This window comes from Nomascus leucogenys, chromosome 15 (assembly GCF_006542625.1).
Source record: "Nomascus leucogenys isolate Asia chromosome 15, Asia_NLE_v1, whole genome shotgun sequence".
NCBI classification, from domain to species: Eukaryota; Metazoa; Chordata; class Mammalia; order Primates; family Hylobatidae; genus Nomascus; species Nomascus leucogenys.
The window spans coordinates 58,563,510-58,578,990 of record NC_044395.1 but is presented as its reverse complement, the minus strand read 5'-3'; the positions used below and the strand labels follow the sequence as shown (position 1 = coordinate 58,578,990).

General features: G+C 45.1%; 1 protein-coding gene across 4 annotated transcripts in view; it reads right to left on the bottom strand.

Annotated features, from left to right (window-relative positions):
- The window catches only part of ALG8 (ALG8 alpha-1,3-glucosyltransferase), a 39,171-nt gene extending 33,594 nt beyond the window's left edge, over positions 1-5,577 (bottom strand). The window contains exon 1 of one of the 4 annotated variants that reach the window (XM_004090605.3): positions 5,411-5,577. In XM_004090605.3, coding sequence (XP_004090653.2) covers positions 5,411-5,505 — 95 coding nt within the window. In that variant the 5' untranslated portion in view covers positions 5,506-5,577. Of the gene's footprint in view, positions 1-4,630; positions 5,380-5,410 lie in introns of those variants that run through there. The other 3 variants (XM_030829294.1, XM_030829293.1, XM_030829296.1) reach the window with 3 other exon arrangements.
- Between the last annotated feature and the right edge of the window lie 9,904 nt (positions 5,578-15,481).

Sequence of the window (15,481 nt, the reverse complement as noted above, 5' to 3'; positions counted from 1 at the left end):
TGGATGTTGATTGATCAGGGTTATGGGTGCTGAAGATTGGGGTGACTGTGGCAAACTGTTTTTTTTTTTTTTTTTTTGAGATGGAGTGATCTCGGCTCACTGCAACCTCCACCTCCTGGGTTTAAGTGATTCTCCTGCCTCAGCCTCCTAAGTGGCTGGGATTACAGATGACCACCACCACACCTGGCTAATTTTTGTTTATTTAGTAGAGACGGGGTTTCACCATGTTGGCCAGGCTGGTCTTGAACTCCTGACCTCAGGTGACCCGCCCACCTCAGCCTCCCAAAATGCTGGGATTACAGGCATGAGCCACCGCGCCTGGCAAGACTATGGCAATTTCTTAAAATAAAACAACAGTGAAGCTTGCCACACTGATGGGCTCTTCCTTTCACGAAAGATTCCTCTAGTATGCAATGCTGTTTGATAGCATTTAACCCACAGTAAAACTTTCAAAATTGGAGTCAATCCTTCTTCTCAAACCCTGCCACTGATTATTAACTAAGTTTATATAATATTCAAAATCCTTTGTTGTCATTTCAACAATATTTACAGCATCTTCATTAGCAGAGTGCATCTCAAAAGAAACCACTTTCTCTGCTCATCTATGAGAAGTAACTCCTCATCCACTCAAGTTTTATCACGAGATATCATGCAGCAATTCAATCGCATGCTCAGGCTCCACTTCTAGTTCTCTTGCTACTTCCATGACATCTGCAGTTACTTCTTTCAATGAAGTCTTGAACCCCCTCAAAGTCATCCATTGGAGTTGGAATCTAATTCTTCCAAACTCTTGTTAATGTTGATATCTTGACCTCCTCCCATGAATCATGAATGTTCTTAACAGCATCTAGAATGGTGCACCCTTTCCAGGTTTCAATTTACTTTGCCCAGATACATCAGAGGAATCACTATCTATGGCAGATACAGCCTTATGAAATGTATTTCTTAAATAACAAGACTTAAAAGTCGAAACTGATTGGACATGGTGGCTCACGCCTATAATCCCAGCACTTTGGGAGGCCAAGGCAGGCAGATCGCTTGAGCAAAGGAGTTCAAGAACAGCCTGGGCAATGCAGCGAAAACCCATCTCTACTAAAAATACAAATATTAGCAGAGTATGGTAGCACACACCTTAAGTCCCAGCTACTTGGCAGGTTGAGGTAGGAGGATTGCTTGAGCCCGAAAGGTGGAGGTTGCAGTGAGCTGAGATCATGCTACTGCAATCCAGCCTGAGAGGCAGAGTGAGACCCTGTTTCAAAAAAAAAAAAAAAAACTACTCAACTGGCTGCAGAATAGATGTTACATCAGCAGGCATGAAAACAACATTAAGGTTGGGCACAGTGGCTCATGTCTGTAATCCCAGAACTTTGGGAGGCAAAGGTAGGAGGATCGCTTGAGCCTAGGAATTCCAGGCCGGCCTGGGCAACACAGTGACCCCATCTCTCCAAAAATAAATTTTAAAAAAAGGCCGGGCATGGTGCTCATGCCTGTAATCCCAGCACTTTGGGAGGCCAAAGAGAGCAGATCACTTGAGGCCAGGAGTTCAAGACCAGCCTGGCCAACGTGGCAAAACCCCATCTCTACTAAAAATATAAAAATAAGCAGGGCATGATGGTGTGCACCTGTAATCCCAGCTAATCGGGTGGCTGAGGCAGGAGAATCGCTTGAACTCGGGAAGCTGAGGTTGCAGTGAGCTGAGAGAGTGCCACTACATTCCAGCGTGGGAGACAAAGCGAAACTCCATCTCAAAAATAAATAAATAAGGAAAAAAAAAAAGAAAAAGAATGGCTGGGTGCGGTGGCTCACATCTGTAATCCTAGCACTTTGGGAGACCAAGACAGGTGGATTGCTTGAGGTCAGGAATTTGAGACCAGCCTGGGCAACCTGGTGAAACCCCATCTCTGCAAAAAATACAAAAAGTTAGCTGGGCATAGTGGTGTGCACCTGTAGTTCAAGCTACTTGGGGAGCTGAGATGGGAGGGATTGTTTGAGCCCAGGAGGTAGAGGCAGCAGTGAGCTGAGATCATACCAGTGCACTCCAACCTGACAAAGTGAAACACTGTCTCAAAAAAGAAAAGAAAAAGGAAAAATATTGACCAACGAGGTGGCTCAGGCCTGTAATCCCAGCACTTTGGAAGGGCTCACTTTAGCCCAGGAGTTCGAGATCAGCCTGGGCAACACAGTGACACCTCATCTCTACCAAAAAGAAAGAAAGAAAAAAAAACAAAACACACACACATAGATAGATGACAGACAGATAATAGAGAGAGAGAGAGAAAAAAAATTAGCTGGGCATGGTGGCATCTGTCTTTGTCCCAGCTATTCGGGAGGCTGAGGGAGGAGGATTGCTCAAGTACAGGAGATTAAGGCTGCAGTGAGCCATGATGGTGCCACTGTACTTCACCCTGGGAGATAGAGCGAGACCCTGCCTCTAGAAAAAAAAAATGTTTCTGAGCAGTAGGTCTCAACAGTGGGCTTATTCAGTAAACCATGCTGTAAATAGATGTGCTGTCATCCAGGGCTTTGTTGTTCCATTTATAGATCACAGGCAGAGTAGATTTAGCATAAATCTTAAGGGCCATCGGATTTTTAGAATAGTAAGTGAGAACTGGCTTCAACTAGATGTCCTAGATGGCATCTTCCAAGATAAGTCTGTTTCTTCTACCTTGAAAACCTATTGTTTAGTGTAGCCACCTTAATCAGTGAGCTTAGCTAGATCTTCTAGAAAACTTACTGCAGCTTCTACATCAGCACTTGCTGCTTCACCTTGTACTTTATTACGGAGATGGCTTTTTTTTTTTTTTTTTTTTTTTTTTTGAGACGGAGTTTCACTCTTGTTGCCCAGGCTGGAGTGCAACAGTGTGATCTCAGCTCACTGCAACCTCCACCTCCCAGGTTCAAGTGATTCCCCTGCCTCAGCCTCCCGAGTAACTGGGATTACAGGCATGCTCCATCACACCCAGCTAATTTTGTATTTTTAGTAGAGACGGGATTTCTCCATGTTGGTCCTCAGGTGATCCAACCGTCTTGGCCTACCAAAGTGCTGGGATTACAGGCATGAGCCACCGCGCGCGGCCGATGACTTCTTTTCTTAAAAGAACCTCTGCTAGCTTCCAAATTTTCTTCTGCAACTTCCTCACCTCTCTTAGGCTTCAAAGAATTGAAGAGTTAGGGCCTTGCTCTGCATAAGGTTTTGGCTTAAGGGAATGTTATGGCTGGTTTGATCTATCCAGAGCACTAAAACATTCTCCATATCATCAAGGTTGTTTCACTTTCTTATCACTTGTGTATTCACTGGAGTAGCATTTTTAGTTTTCTTCAAGAACTTTTCCTCTGCACTCACAACTTGGCTGTTTGGCACAATGGGCCTAGCTTTCAGCCTGTCTTGGCTTTCAGGATGCCTTCCTCATCAAGCTCCATCATTTCTAGCTTTTGATTTAAAGTCAGAGATTTCTAGCTTTTGATTTAAAGTTAGAGATATGTGACTCTTCCTCTCACTTGAACACTTAGAGGCCACTGTAGGGCTATTAATTGGCCTAACTTTATTATTGTAACTCAGTCAATAGGGAGACCTGAGGAGAGGGAGAGAGATGATGGAACAGCTGGTTGGTAGAGCAGTCGGAACACACAGCATTTATTAAGTTCACCATAGTGTTGCCCCAAAGCAATCAGAATAGTAATGTCAAAGATCACTGATTACAGATCATCATAACAAATAGAATAGTAATGAAAAAGTGTGAAATATTTCAAGATTTACCAAAATGTAACAGACACAAAATGAGCACATGATGTTAGAAAAATGGCATTGATAGAGTTGCTCAATGGAGAGTTACTGCAGCCTTCAATTTGTAAAAAAAAAATGAAAATGCAGTATCTGTGAAGTGCAATAAAGCAAAGTACAAAAAATGAGGTATTCCTGTACATGTGCTGCCAAAGTGAGCGCTATACACATTCTTAACCTGGACCAAGAGCAGTATTCAAAATAACAACTCTGGCCAGGCATGGTGGCTCATGCCTGTAATCCCAACATTATGGGAGGCCGAGGCAGGTGGACCACTTGAGGTCAGGAGATTGAGATCAGCCCCCGGCCATCATGGTGAAACCCCGTCTCTACTAAAAATACAAAAATTAGCCTGGCGCGGTGGTGCAAGCCTGTAATCTCAGCTACTCCGGAGGCTGAGGCAGGAGAATCATTTGAACCCAGGAGGCAGAGGTTGCAGTAAGCCGAGATCGTGCCACTGTACTCCAGCCTGGGTGACAGAGTGGGACAAGACTGTCTCAAAAAAAAAATAATAACAAACAAAAAAAACAACTCTGAGGATACATTTCTAGCCTGAGGCAACTAAAGCAAGAAATATCTTCTTATGCACAGACCTACAGTTAATCATTTTACTGAATCTACATACACATTCCACTTATATAATTACATATACACATCAGTATGGACTTACATATGACTCTCCCATATTCAATAAGAGATCACTAAGAGCCTGAATCAAAGCATACCAATAAAACAAACTCTAAACTGGGAAGTGGGAGGGAAAGGAAAAAACGGATGAGGGAGAAAAAGAAAAAAGAGGAAGGATGAAGGGAAGGAGGAAGCTAATATTAATAAATATTGAGTACCTACTGTATACGCACCACCATTTGATGGTTGCTTCTTGGTTTCCACGCTTTCAGTCTTGGCCCATTTTTTTACACAGCAGTCTAACTGTGGTCTTCGAAACCCTGTGTTATCTGTCCCCTGTGCACCCCATCCTGTGCCACTCCTCTCCCTCAATGCTCCGCAGCCACAAGGGGCACTTTCTGTTCCTAGAATGCTCTGACTTCTTTCCTGCCACAGGGCCTTTGAACTTACTCTTTCCTATGCCTGAACTGCTTTCCACATCACTTATTCTTTTTCATTTTTTGAATTTCAACTCAAACATCACCTTCTAAAGGAATAGCGCACAGCCACTTAGTAACCCTCTATTTCCTTTATCACAATCTGAAACGTTCCTGTTTGTCTAGCTCCACCCACCAACTTCGAGGGCAAGGACCGGCAATGTCTTGCTCACCACCGCATCTCCCAGGAGTTAGAACGGTACCCGGCGCCTCAGGCGTCTGATAATACTGGCTGAATGGCTGTTGGAGGCAGAGGTTCTTAAATGCCTATTAAGTATGAGGACCCTGAGGTTCAGAAACGTTAAAGTGATTTGTTCCAAATCAGACAGCGCCAGGTCTGAACCTAGCCAGCTGGGGCTAAGTAAAGTAACAACTGGCGAAACGGAAAGCTTAGCGAAGGCAGGGTAGCGACAAACACGACCTAAAGTTCCTTCTGTTCATACCCAGGGATATCCACACCTTTCTCTCCCGCCCTGACCGACCGCGGGGCCTCCCCGCCCAGCCCCTGGCCGTGCGAGTCCCTTACTATGTGGGGATGAGAAGGCATTTGAGGAGAGTCACCCCGAGCGCCAAAGCCGAAAACCAATTGCCAGTACCCGTGGCAATTGTGAGCGCCGCCATCGCTGCGGCACCACACGCTTCCTACCAACTTGATCCACATCCGGGATCCCGCGCATGCGGAGAAAGCCCTCTGAAGCGGTGCCCGCGAGCTGCGCGCATGCGGCGAGCCGCGCAGCCAGTCCGAGGACGGCAATCAGCTATTTAAACTTCCCGCCCACCTTTTCTTTATAGCTGCGTCTCCCCTGGGGCCAGAAGGGCTCCTGCGCAGGCCTTTTGTAGCCACTTTTAAGTTTTATCAGCTAGTTCATACTTGCGTTGAAAAAGTGGTCGTTTGCGCTGGGTCATCACTGTGTAGTATTGGGGATACTTAAGTGAGAAAAAAACTTAACGGTAGAGACGTTCACGCACTAGTGGAGAAGCCAGGATTGTTGCCCTAGAGTTACAGCAGATAAAAGTACCTGAGAGAACTGCGGGGCTCCCAACCTGGACGCCTGCACCAGAGTATTAAATCCAACTAGACAATGGCATGTGCAAAGATACAGAGGTGAGAAACACTGTGTTTTTAGAACTCTGAGCGAGGCTCTTGGCTCAGCTCCTGCTTGAGCGGAACCCTTTCTGGAAGCAGGGTGGAGGCTAGTCCTAACGCTTAATGTACAAATAACCTACAGTTCATGTTAAAATTCGGATTCTGATTCATTAGGCCCAACAAACTCGCAGATTGCGTAAAGACTGAGGCACATGCAATTTAATTAGGCTTGTCTCATTATTTTACTGTATGATCTTGGACAAACTAAACTCTAAACCTCAGTTTTTATTTTTATTTATTTATTTATTTATTGAAAATAGGAGATTAAAATGGTTTCTGGCCGGACACGGTGGCTCGCGCCCAACACTGGGAGGCCGAGGTGGGCGAATCACCTGAGTTCAGGAGTTTGAGATCAGCCTGGCCAATATGGTGAAACCCCGTCTCTACTAAAAATTAAAAAAAAAATTAGCCGAGCATGGTGGTGGGCGCTTGTAATTCCACCTACTCGGGAGGCTGAAGCTAGAGAATCGCGTGAACCTGGGAGGCGGAGGTTGCAGTGAGCCGAGATCGCGCCATTGCACTCCAGCCTGGTCAAGCCTCAGGCCTGTTTATCCAAGATGCTTTTAGTCTCAAAAAAAAAAAAAAAAAGTTTCGGCCTCATAAAGTGGTCGTGAGGATTAAATAAGAATGCATGTAAATTGCTTGATATGATTCCAGGACAGAATAAATGCTCAATAATGTGTCAGATCAGTTAATTATCTTGCTGAAAGATGCACAGCAAGTAGGTAACAGTGTCACCTCCCTAATATGAGTTTATGCCCTCCCACAGCTTCAACTGCCACCCATGTGAATATGATTCACAGATTTCTAGCTCAGCGCTCTTCTCTCACTTTCAAACCCTGATCTCCAGTTGGCTATCTGACCTCACGTAGATGTTTTTGTTTTGTTTTTGAGAGACAGGGTCTCATTCTGTGGCCCAGGCTGGAGGGCAATAGTGCAAACACAGCTCACTGCAGCCTCGATCTCCTGGGCTCAAGCAGTCCTTCCCACCTCAGCCTCCTGAGTAACTGGGACCGCAAGGATGTGGCAACGTGTGTGTGTGTGTGTGTGTGTGTGTGTGTGTGTGTGTGTGTGTGTGTATGTGTGTAGAGATGGGATCTCCTTATGTTGTCCATGCTGGTCTCAAACTCCTGGGCTCAAGTGATCTTCCTGCCTCAGCCTCCTAAAGTATTGGGATTACCGTTGTGTGCCACCATGCCCAGCTACTTAGATGTTTTAAAGGCACTTTGCATTAATTTTCTGTTTCTGCTGTAACAAATTACCATAAACTTAGTAGCTTAAAACAACACAAATTTATTCTCGTACAGTTCTGTAAACCAGAAATCTAAAATCAGTCTCACTGGACTAAAGTCAAGGTGTCATTTGGATTGGTTGCTTCCAGAGGCTCTGCAGGGAGATTGTTTTTCTTGTCTTTTTCAGCTTTTAGAAGTTGCCTGCATTCCTTGGCTCCTTCCTCACATCATTCCAGCCAACTTCCATCCTTACAATCGATTACTTTCCTGTAATAGCTATGGTCAAGTGGGCAGCTGAAGATGATGATGAAGATGATCTTGACACTGAGAAGCAGAAGACCAATGAAGATGACCAGACAGCAAAAAAGGATAAGTTAAAAGAAGGTAAAAGAAGGCCACTCGTACTTGCTGTCTCAGTATCTAAAGGTGGTCACCTTCCAGTACAGAGGCCCACCCACTGCAGACAGTGCCACCGAAACTGACATGCAGTTTCTACCACCCATCCAAAACTGTAACGTGAATCTGCAACAGGAGAGGAAAGAAGAACCAAAACTTCCAAGGCCTTGCATTTTTTCTTAAAAGCATTTTTTTTTTTTTTTTTTGAGATGGAGTCTCACTCTATTGCCTGGAGTGCAGTGGCACAATCTCGGCTCACTGCAGCCTCTGACTCCCGGGTTTAAGCAATTCTCTGCCTCAGCCTCCCAAGTAGCTGGGATTACAGGCGCATGCCACCACATCGGCTAATTTTTGTATTTTTACGAGAGATGGGTTTTCACCATGTTGGCCAGGCTGGTCTTGAACTCCTGACCTCGTGATCCACCTGCCTTGGCCTCCCAAAGTGCTGGGATTATAGGCGTGAGCCACTGCACCCAGCCAAAAGCATTTTTTTAAAGAAAAATTGGTCTATATTTTTTGTTTCTACTTTATATCTTTGTACATATTTTTAGAGTTCAGGCATTTTTAATAATCTTGGATGACCAAAGCAGCTTTCAGAGTGTTCTTTGCCCAACTTCTGACTTTACTTGTAGTGTGACCATGTTCATTAGAATCTCAAAGGAGGAAGAAAAGAAAAAACAAACGTAAAAAATGTAAAAATAGATCAGGCGAGGTGATTCACAGCTGTAAGCCCAGCACTTTGAGAGCCTGAGGCAGGTGGATCACCTGAGGTCAGGAGCTCAAGACCAGCCTGGCCAACATGGTGAAACCCTATCTCTACTAAATATACAAAAATTAGCCAGGTGTGGTGGCGGGTGCCTGTAGTCCCAGCTACTCAGGAGGCTGAGGCAGGAGAATTGCTGGAACCTGGGAGGCAGAGGTTGCAGTGAGCCGAGATCGCACCACTGCACTCCAGCCTGGGTGACAGAGTAAGACTATCTGAAAAAAAGCAAAAACAGGCCAGGCATGGTGGCTCATGCCTGTGATCCCAGGACTTTGGTAGGCCTAGGCAGGTGGATCCGTTGAGGTCAGGGGTTCGAGACCAGCCTAGCCAACATGGTGAAAACCCGTCTCTACTGAAAATACAAAAATTAGCCAGGCGTGGTGGCGGGTGCCTGTAATCCCAGCTATGCGGGAGGCTGAGGCATGAGAATTGCTTGAACTCAGGAGGTGGAGGTTGCAGTGAGCAGAGGTCATGCCATTGCACTCCAGCCTGGGTAAGACAGAGTAAGACTTTGTCTTGAAAATAAATAAATTCAAAAACAACAAATCTTATTTTTTCAGCCCGTTTATGTGTGAAACAATGTTGTCCAACAATAAACAGGAATCTTATTTTTTTGAGGTTTTTTCCCCTAATTTCATTTCTAGTGAATTTTCTGAGTTCTAACAAAAAATGGTAGAGACAGTTGTCACGAATTGTACCCCTTTTCTCATTCTTTCTGCTTTAGACTTGGACATGAGGCATAAAGTTAGACTCAGCTGTAAGGAAAAACTGCCTCATGCTGGCCCTGACATCATTGAGCTAATAAACAAATCCCTCTACCTCCAGACTTATTATGTGAGGAAACACACACACACACACACACACACACACACACACACACACACACACACGTGTTACCAAAACGCCACAGGTTCCGATCTAGTTCCTGTTGCTTGCTTCACAGAAAGCCAGTCACTGAGATGATTATTGCCAAGGAATAAGGCTTTAATCAGGTGCTGCAGAGAAACAGATGGGAGATCAATCTCAAACTTGGGTCCCTGACTGACTAAAACTAGGTTTATATAGCAGGAAAGAAATGTAATAATGTGTTAAAAAAAAAAAAAAAAAAAAAAGAACTAGGGAGGAATAAGGAACCAATCATGATGAATGAGGGGCCTGGCATCTCATTGTCTGGATGCTGTGATCCGGTGAGTTTCAGTTCTTTGATACTTTTTTTGAGAGACCTGAAGGTCATTTCCTGAGGAAGGAACTCAGATAAATATAACTTTCCAGCTTTAAGACCAGAAGGGTTAATTTCTGTGTTTGCCCAAAAAAAACTAAGGTACTATTGGGTCAGGTTCACACACGCCCACACCACCCTTAGGTGTTTAAGCCACAGTTGGTCAGGTTACCTGTTCTTCCAGCAAAAGCACTTCTCACTGCTCTTGCCAGGTCCTGTCTATTTAACCTCCTAGATGTCTCTCACATTCATGCATTCCTCTTCACCCACCTTTGCCACTCTAGGCACAATGACCTGCTTTCAGCCTTTGGTACATGCCACGTTCCCTCCTGTCACTGCCCTTTACACACGCCCTTCCTTCTGTCTGGAATGTTCTTCCTTCTCCCCTTAGGCTAGTTAGCTCTTCATTCTTTGGCTCTTATAGCAAGCACTGCTTCCCCAAGACAACCTTCCCCAACCTCCCCTTATCCTACCCTGGGCACCTGTCAGCTAGATGCAATTTTACACTATGTGTGTGATTATCTAATTATCTCACTAGTTATTCACTCCATGAGGACAGGGACCTTTTCTGTTTTATTCATTATTGTAGCAGCAGCAACCCACATAGCAGCTGACACAACAGATACGCTCTATATTTGTTGAGTGACATGAATGTCTAAAATAGGATTCCAACCCAGTCTCTCCTACCTGAGTCTCTGCTTATCCCCAGTAGCTGGGACTACAGGCATGGCATGTGCCACCATGCCTCTTTGGTTCAGCTTTAAAAAATAAAAGAATTGGCCGCATGCGGTGGCTCACACCTGTAATCCCAGCACTTTGGGAGGCTGAGGCAGGTGGATCACAAGGTCAGGAGTTCGAGACCAGCTTGGCCAACATGGCAAAACCCCATCTCTACTAAAAATACAAAAATTATAAAGACGTGGTGGCAGGCACCTGCAATCCCAGCTACTTAGGAGGCTGAGGCAGGAGAATTGCTTGAAACCAGAAGGCAGAAGTTTCAGTGAGCCAAGATCATGCCACTGGACTCCAGCCTAGGTGAAAGAGCAAAACTGTCTCAAAAAAAAAAAAAGGAGAATGAAAACAAGTCTCTAGGCAATCAGAACCCACAGAGCAGCTGCAGTTTGTGAGATCATCAAAATCTGGACACTCTCCCTTTCAAAGAAACTTATAGTGGTCAGGAAAGCTTTCCAGTCACCAGCAATGGCCAGGAACTGGAGTAGAATGGACTGATTTCGTAGAAAGAAAAGAGGCCAGGTCACATGGTTTATGAAACACTTCAACAATCTGCTCAGATTTTTCAGCTTGAAGACCCCTATGAAACTGACATTGGCCCTTTTCTGCAATGAGTATATTTAAGACGGGGAGAAATTGCAGAAAGGGGCCGATGTCAGTTTTATAGGGTCTTCAAGATTATGATTAGTTGAATAAGTTATATGTTTTTAGACTTCGGGATGATTGTTTATATTGTCACTTGGAGGGTAATTAAATTCAGAAAGAAACAGGTCAGGTGTGGTGGCTCATCCCTGTAATCCCAGCATTTTGGGAGGCTGAGGTGGGAGGATCGCTTGAGCTCAGGAGTTCCACACCAGTCTGGCCAACATAGCAAAAACTTGTCTTTACTAAAAATAAAAATTAAATTAAAACATTAGCCAGGCATGATGATGCCTGAGTAGCTGGGACCACAGGTACGTGCCACCACACCTGGCTAATTTTTAAATTTTTTTTGTAGAGATGGGTCTTGCCATGTTGCCCAGGCTGGTCTTGAACTCCCAGCCTCAAGCGATCCTCCCTCCTTGGCCTCCCAAAGTGCTGGGATTACAAGTATGAGCCACTGTGCCTAGCCAACATCTAAGATCTTTTTTTTTTTTTTTTGAGACAGTCTCACTTTGTAGCCCAGGCTGGAGTTCAGTGGCATGATCTCCACTCACTGCAACCTTTGCCTCCCGGGTTCAAGTGATTCTCCTGCCTCAGCCTCCCGAGTAGCTGGATTACAGGTGTGCACCACCACACACCACGCCCGGCTAATTTTTTGTATTTTTAGTAGAGACGTTTCACCATGTTGGCCAGGCTGGGCTTGAACTCATGACCTCAAGTGATCTTCCCGCCTCAGCCTCCCAAAGTGCTGGGATTATAGGCGTGAGCCACCACACCCGGCACAACAACTAAGATCTTTCTTCCCCCCTCCCTCCGGAATAGCTAGGACTATAGGTGCACCAACACACCTGGCTAATTTTTGTGTTTTTTGTAGAATCGAGGTTTCGCCATGTTGCCCAGGCTGGTCTCAAGCTCCTGGGCTCAAGCAATCTGCCCGCCTCAGCCTCCCAAAGTGCTGAGATTACAGTCTTGAGCTACTGCGCCCAGCCCGAATCCCTCTTTATCAGCATCAGATCATGTCAATATCAATTTTATATAGACCATTAATATCAACCAGGAGAAGGATGAAAGCAAAATGTTCTAAGAGCAAAGTCTAAGAGTCTCGCTCTGTCAACCAGGCTGGAGTGCAGTGGCGCGATCTTGGCTCACTGCAACCTCCGCCTCCCGGGTTCAAGCAATTCTCCCGCCTCAGCCTCCCAAGTAGCTGGGATTACAGGCGAGTGCCACCACGCCCAGTTAATTTTTGTATTTTTTTTAGAGACAGGGTTTCACCATGTTGGCCAGGCTGGAAAACTAAGATCTTAATTTGAGTGCCAAAGGATGTCCCACAGCTCCTTTCCTATATTTTGTTATTGGGGTGGGGCCAGGACACATAGTTCAGTAATCTTTGCTTTTAAGGGTTCTGAGGTAACTTAAAAGATGGCAAAAAAAAAAAAAAAGCCAGGTATAACACACAGAACCTTCAACTTCATTGTTGCCAAGCTCCATGTGAACTAGGATATGAATAGTAACAATGATTCAATTATTATTAATAGCATACACTTACTATACCAAACACTGGGTGAAGTGTGATACATAAGTCATCTCATTTATGTAAACATTATGAGGAAATAGAGCACTGGAGAGTTAAGGAACTCATTCGGGTACTCACTGCTGTTGAGTGATGCAGCCAGGATTCAACCCAGCCCATCGGATGCCAGCATCTGCATCTATAACCATTACACTGTTTCTTTCTTCAAGCTCCCAATTTGTGTTCTGAGGAGAGACTAAATAAGGAAAAGAAAAAAATCTCTACCCCTATTTAGCCACTAGACCTTTGTCCATGACTTGGAAGTGTTTGCTGTGGAGTTTCCTATCTCGTCTTTTTTTTTTTTTTCTTTTGAGATGGAGTCTCGCTGTGTCTCCCAGACTGGAGTGGCATGATCTCGGCTCACTGCAATCTCCTTCTGGGCCCAAGCGATTCTCCTGCCTCAGTCTTTCCGGTAGCTAGGATTACAGGCTCCTGCCCCGCCACGCCTGGCTAATTTTTGTATTTTTAGTAGAGACAAGGTTTCACTATGTTGGTCAGGCTGGTCTGGAACTCCTGACCTCAAGTGATCCTCCCCCCTCGGTGTCCCAAAGTGCTGGGATTACAGGCATGAGCCACTGCACCCAGCCTCCTGTCTTGTCTTCATGAGTGTTCACAATTTTGTGGTGCGCTGATCAGAAGCCCAGAGGAATCTAGACTTTATTGAGGTGCACCTTGGTATTTGAATCCCCCTCTCTCTCTTTTTATTTTTATTTTTTGGTGGGGTGGGAGGGTGGGGGAAGACAGAGTCTCACTCTGTTACCCAGGCCAAAGTGCAGTGGGCACAGCTCACTGCAGCCTTGACCTCACAGGCTTAAATCATCCTCCTACCTCAGCCTCCGGAGTAGCTAGGACTATAGGTGCACCACCACACCTGGCTAATTTTTGTATTTTTTGTAGAATTGAGGTTTCGCCATGTTGCCCAGGCTGGTCTCAAACTCCTGGGCTCAAGCAATCTGCCCGCCTCGGCCTCCCAAAGTGCTGAGATTACGGTCATGAGCTACTGTGCCCAGCCCGAATCCCTCTTTATCAGCATCAGATCATGTCAATTCCAATTTTATGTAGACCATTAATATCAACCAGGAGAAGGATGAAAGCAAAATGTTCTAAGAGCAAAGGGACTGCTGATTATCAAGTGACCCTATCTCACAGGAAGAAAATGTGGATGACATTTTATGACCAACAGCATTGTTTATTTAACCTTGGAGCACAATAGAGAAAAACTTTTGACTCCAACCCCCAGTCCCTGAAGGCAGAAGTCTGAAATACCCTCTCAATTCTGTTTATGGCCTTAAAGCATTTGTCTTAGCCTATATTCTCCCCAAAGCAGGGCCTGAGACAAAGGCTTATGTGTGAGTCGTTTAATTTGCTGTGGTGATCTCAGGAAGCAGGAGCTATACTTGCAGAGAATGAAATAGGGAGTTCAAATATAAGGAGAAGATATTAACCACTACTGAGGACAACTGATTACTCAAGCGTGGGAGACCTTCTGAGAGACCATATAAAATGCATTTAAGGACTGTCTTGCTCAGGGGAAGAGAGGGAGAAAAGGTTATTCATCAGTTTCCCTCTCCCATTGGTCAAGACTGGCCCTAGGGAACATTTATGTTTTCTGTAAATGAGTGCTAAGTGGACTCCCACAGACATCAGGCATGGCAGCTCAAAGAGACTGGAAGGCAGAAAATGAAAGAAATGAGACGGGCCTGAGGCCAGGCATTTTCAGGTTACATCTTCATGAAGATGGTCATTGCTGCACAATGGCTGGAATAAGAGGTGAGACTGACAAGATATGAAGTGGGACATGAGAGGTGTTTGACATAGTCCAACCCTTGCACCATTCAAGCCCACTTATGCCTTCGTGTAAATTTAATTTGTCGTACGGTAGTCTTCAGTATGGCAGCTGGCTGCGTTCTCTGCAAACACTTGATAATCCAAGCAAATTAGTGAAACAAGTTATAATACCTGCTGCTAGAGTTGATCCCAAAGCTGTAATTGGTATTCGTTATCTGCTTCTTCTGCCACTCAATCTAGATTTCTCTTATTCTCATCCAGCACTTTGGCTGGCCTGGATTTCTTGCTTGGTGGTAGGACTATGACTGTCCCTGAAATCCTTATGATTGCCTTACCCTTGATATGATCATGATTACTACAAATAGCCTGTTCATCATTACCACTGGATTTGTTCCTGAGCTGACACTTAACCGAGCCTTACCAGAACATTCCATCATCATCTGCCGGGTTCTGTTTTATTGCGGAAGCCATAGAGGTGATCTGAATAGAGATATAATGGGCATAAACAGGCTTGCGTCCTCTAAGTCTGTTCTGATGGTGTTAATCTCTGCAGTTCTTTCCGGGATGCAATATTGCTTCTACTGATAGGGGCGGTGAAGTGTCTGGGTAACTTCAAGGGCTTCTACTTGGCCCTTTCTGCTACAGACTCTTACTCGGCCGGACGTGGTGGCTCACACCTGTAATTCCAGCACTTTGGGAGGCCAAGGCGGGCAGATCACTTGAGGTCAGGAGTTCGAGACCAGCCTGGCCAACGTGGTGAAACCCCATCTCTACTAACATTAGAGATTACAAAAATTAGCCGTGCGTGGTGGTGGCATGCCTGTAATTCCAGCTACTTGGGAGGCTGAGGCAGGAGAATTGCTTGAACCCAGGAGGCGGAGGTTGCAGTGAGCCAGGATCAAGCCATTGTACTCCAGCCTGGGTTACAGAGCAAGACTCTGTCTCCAAAAAAAAAAAAAAAAAAAAGATTCTTACTCCTCCTCAGGTCAGAAAAACAACACAAGAATTCTAATATCTGCTAAATATATATCTGCCGATCTCTACTTCCAGAAACTGGGGAATTAACCACAGGGTGGGTCTGTGAATGCATAGAACCAATGTCAAATGC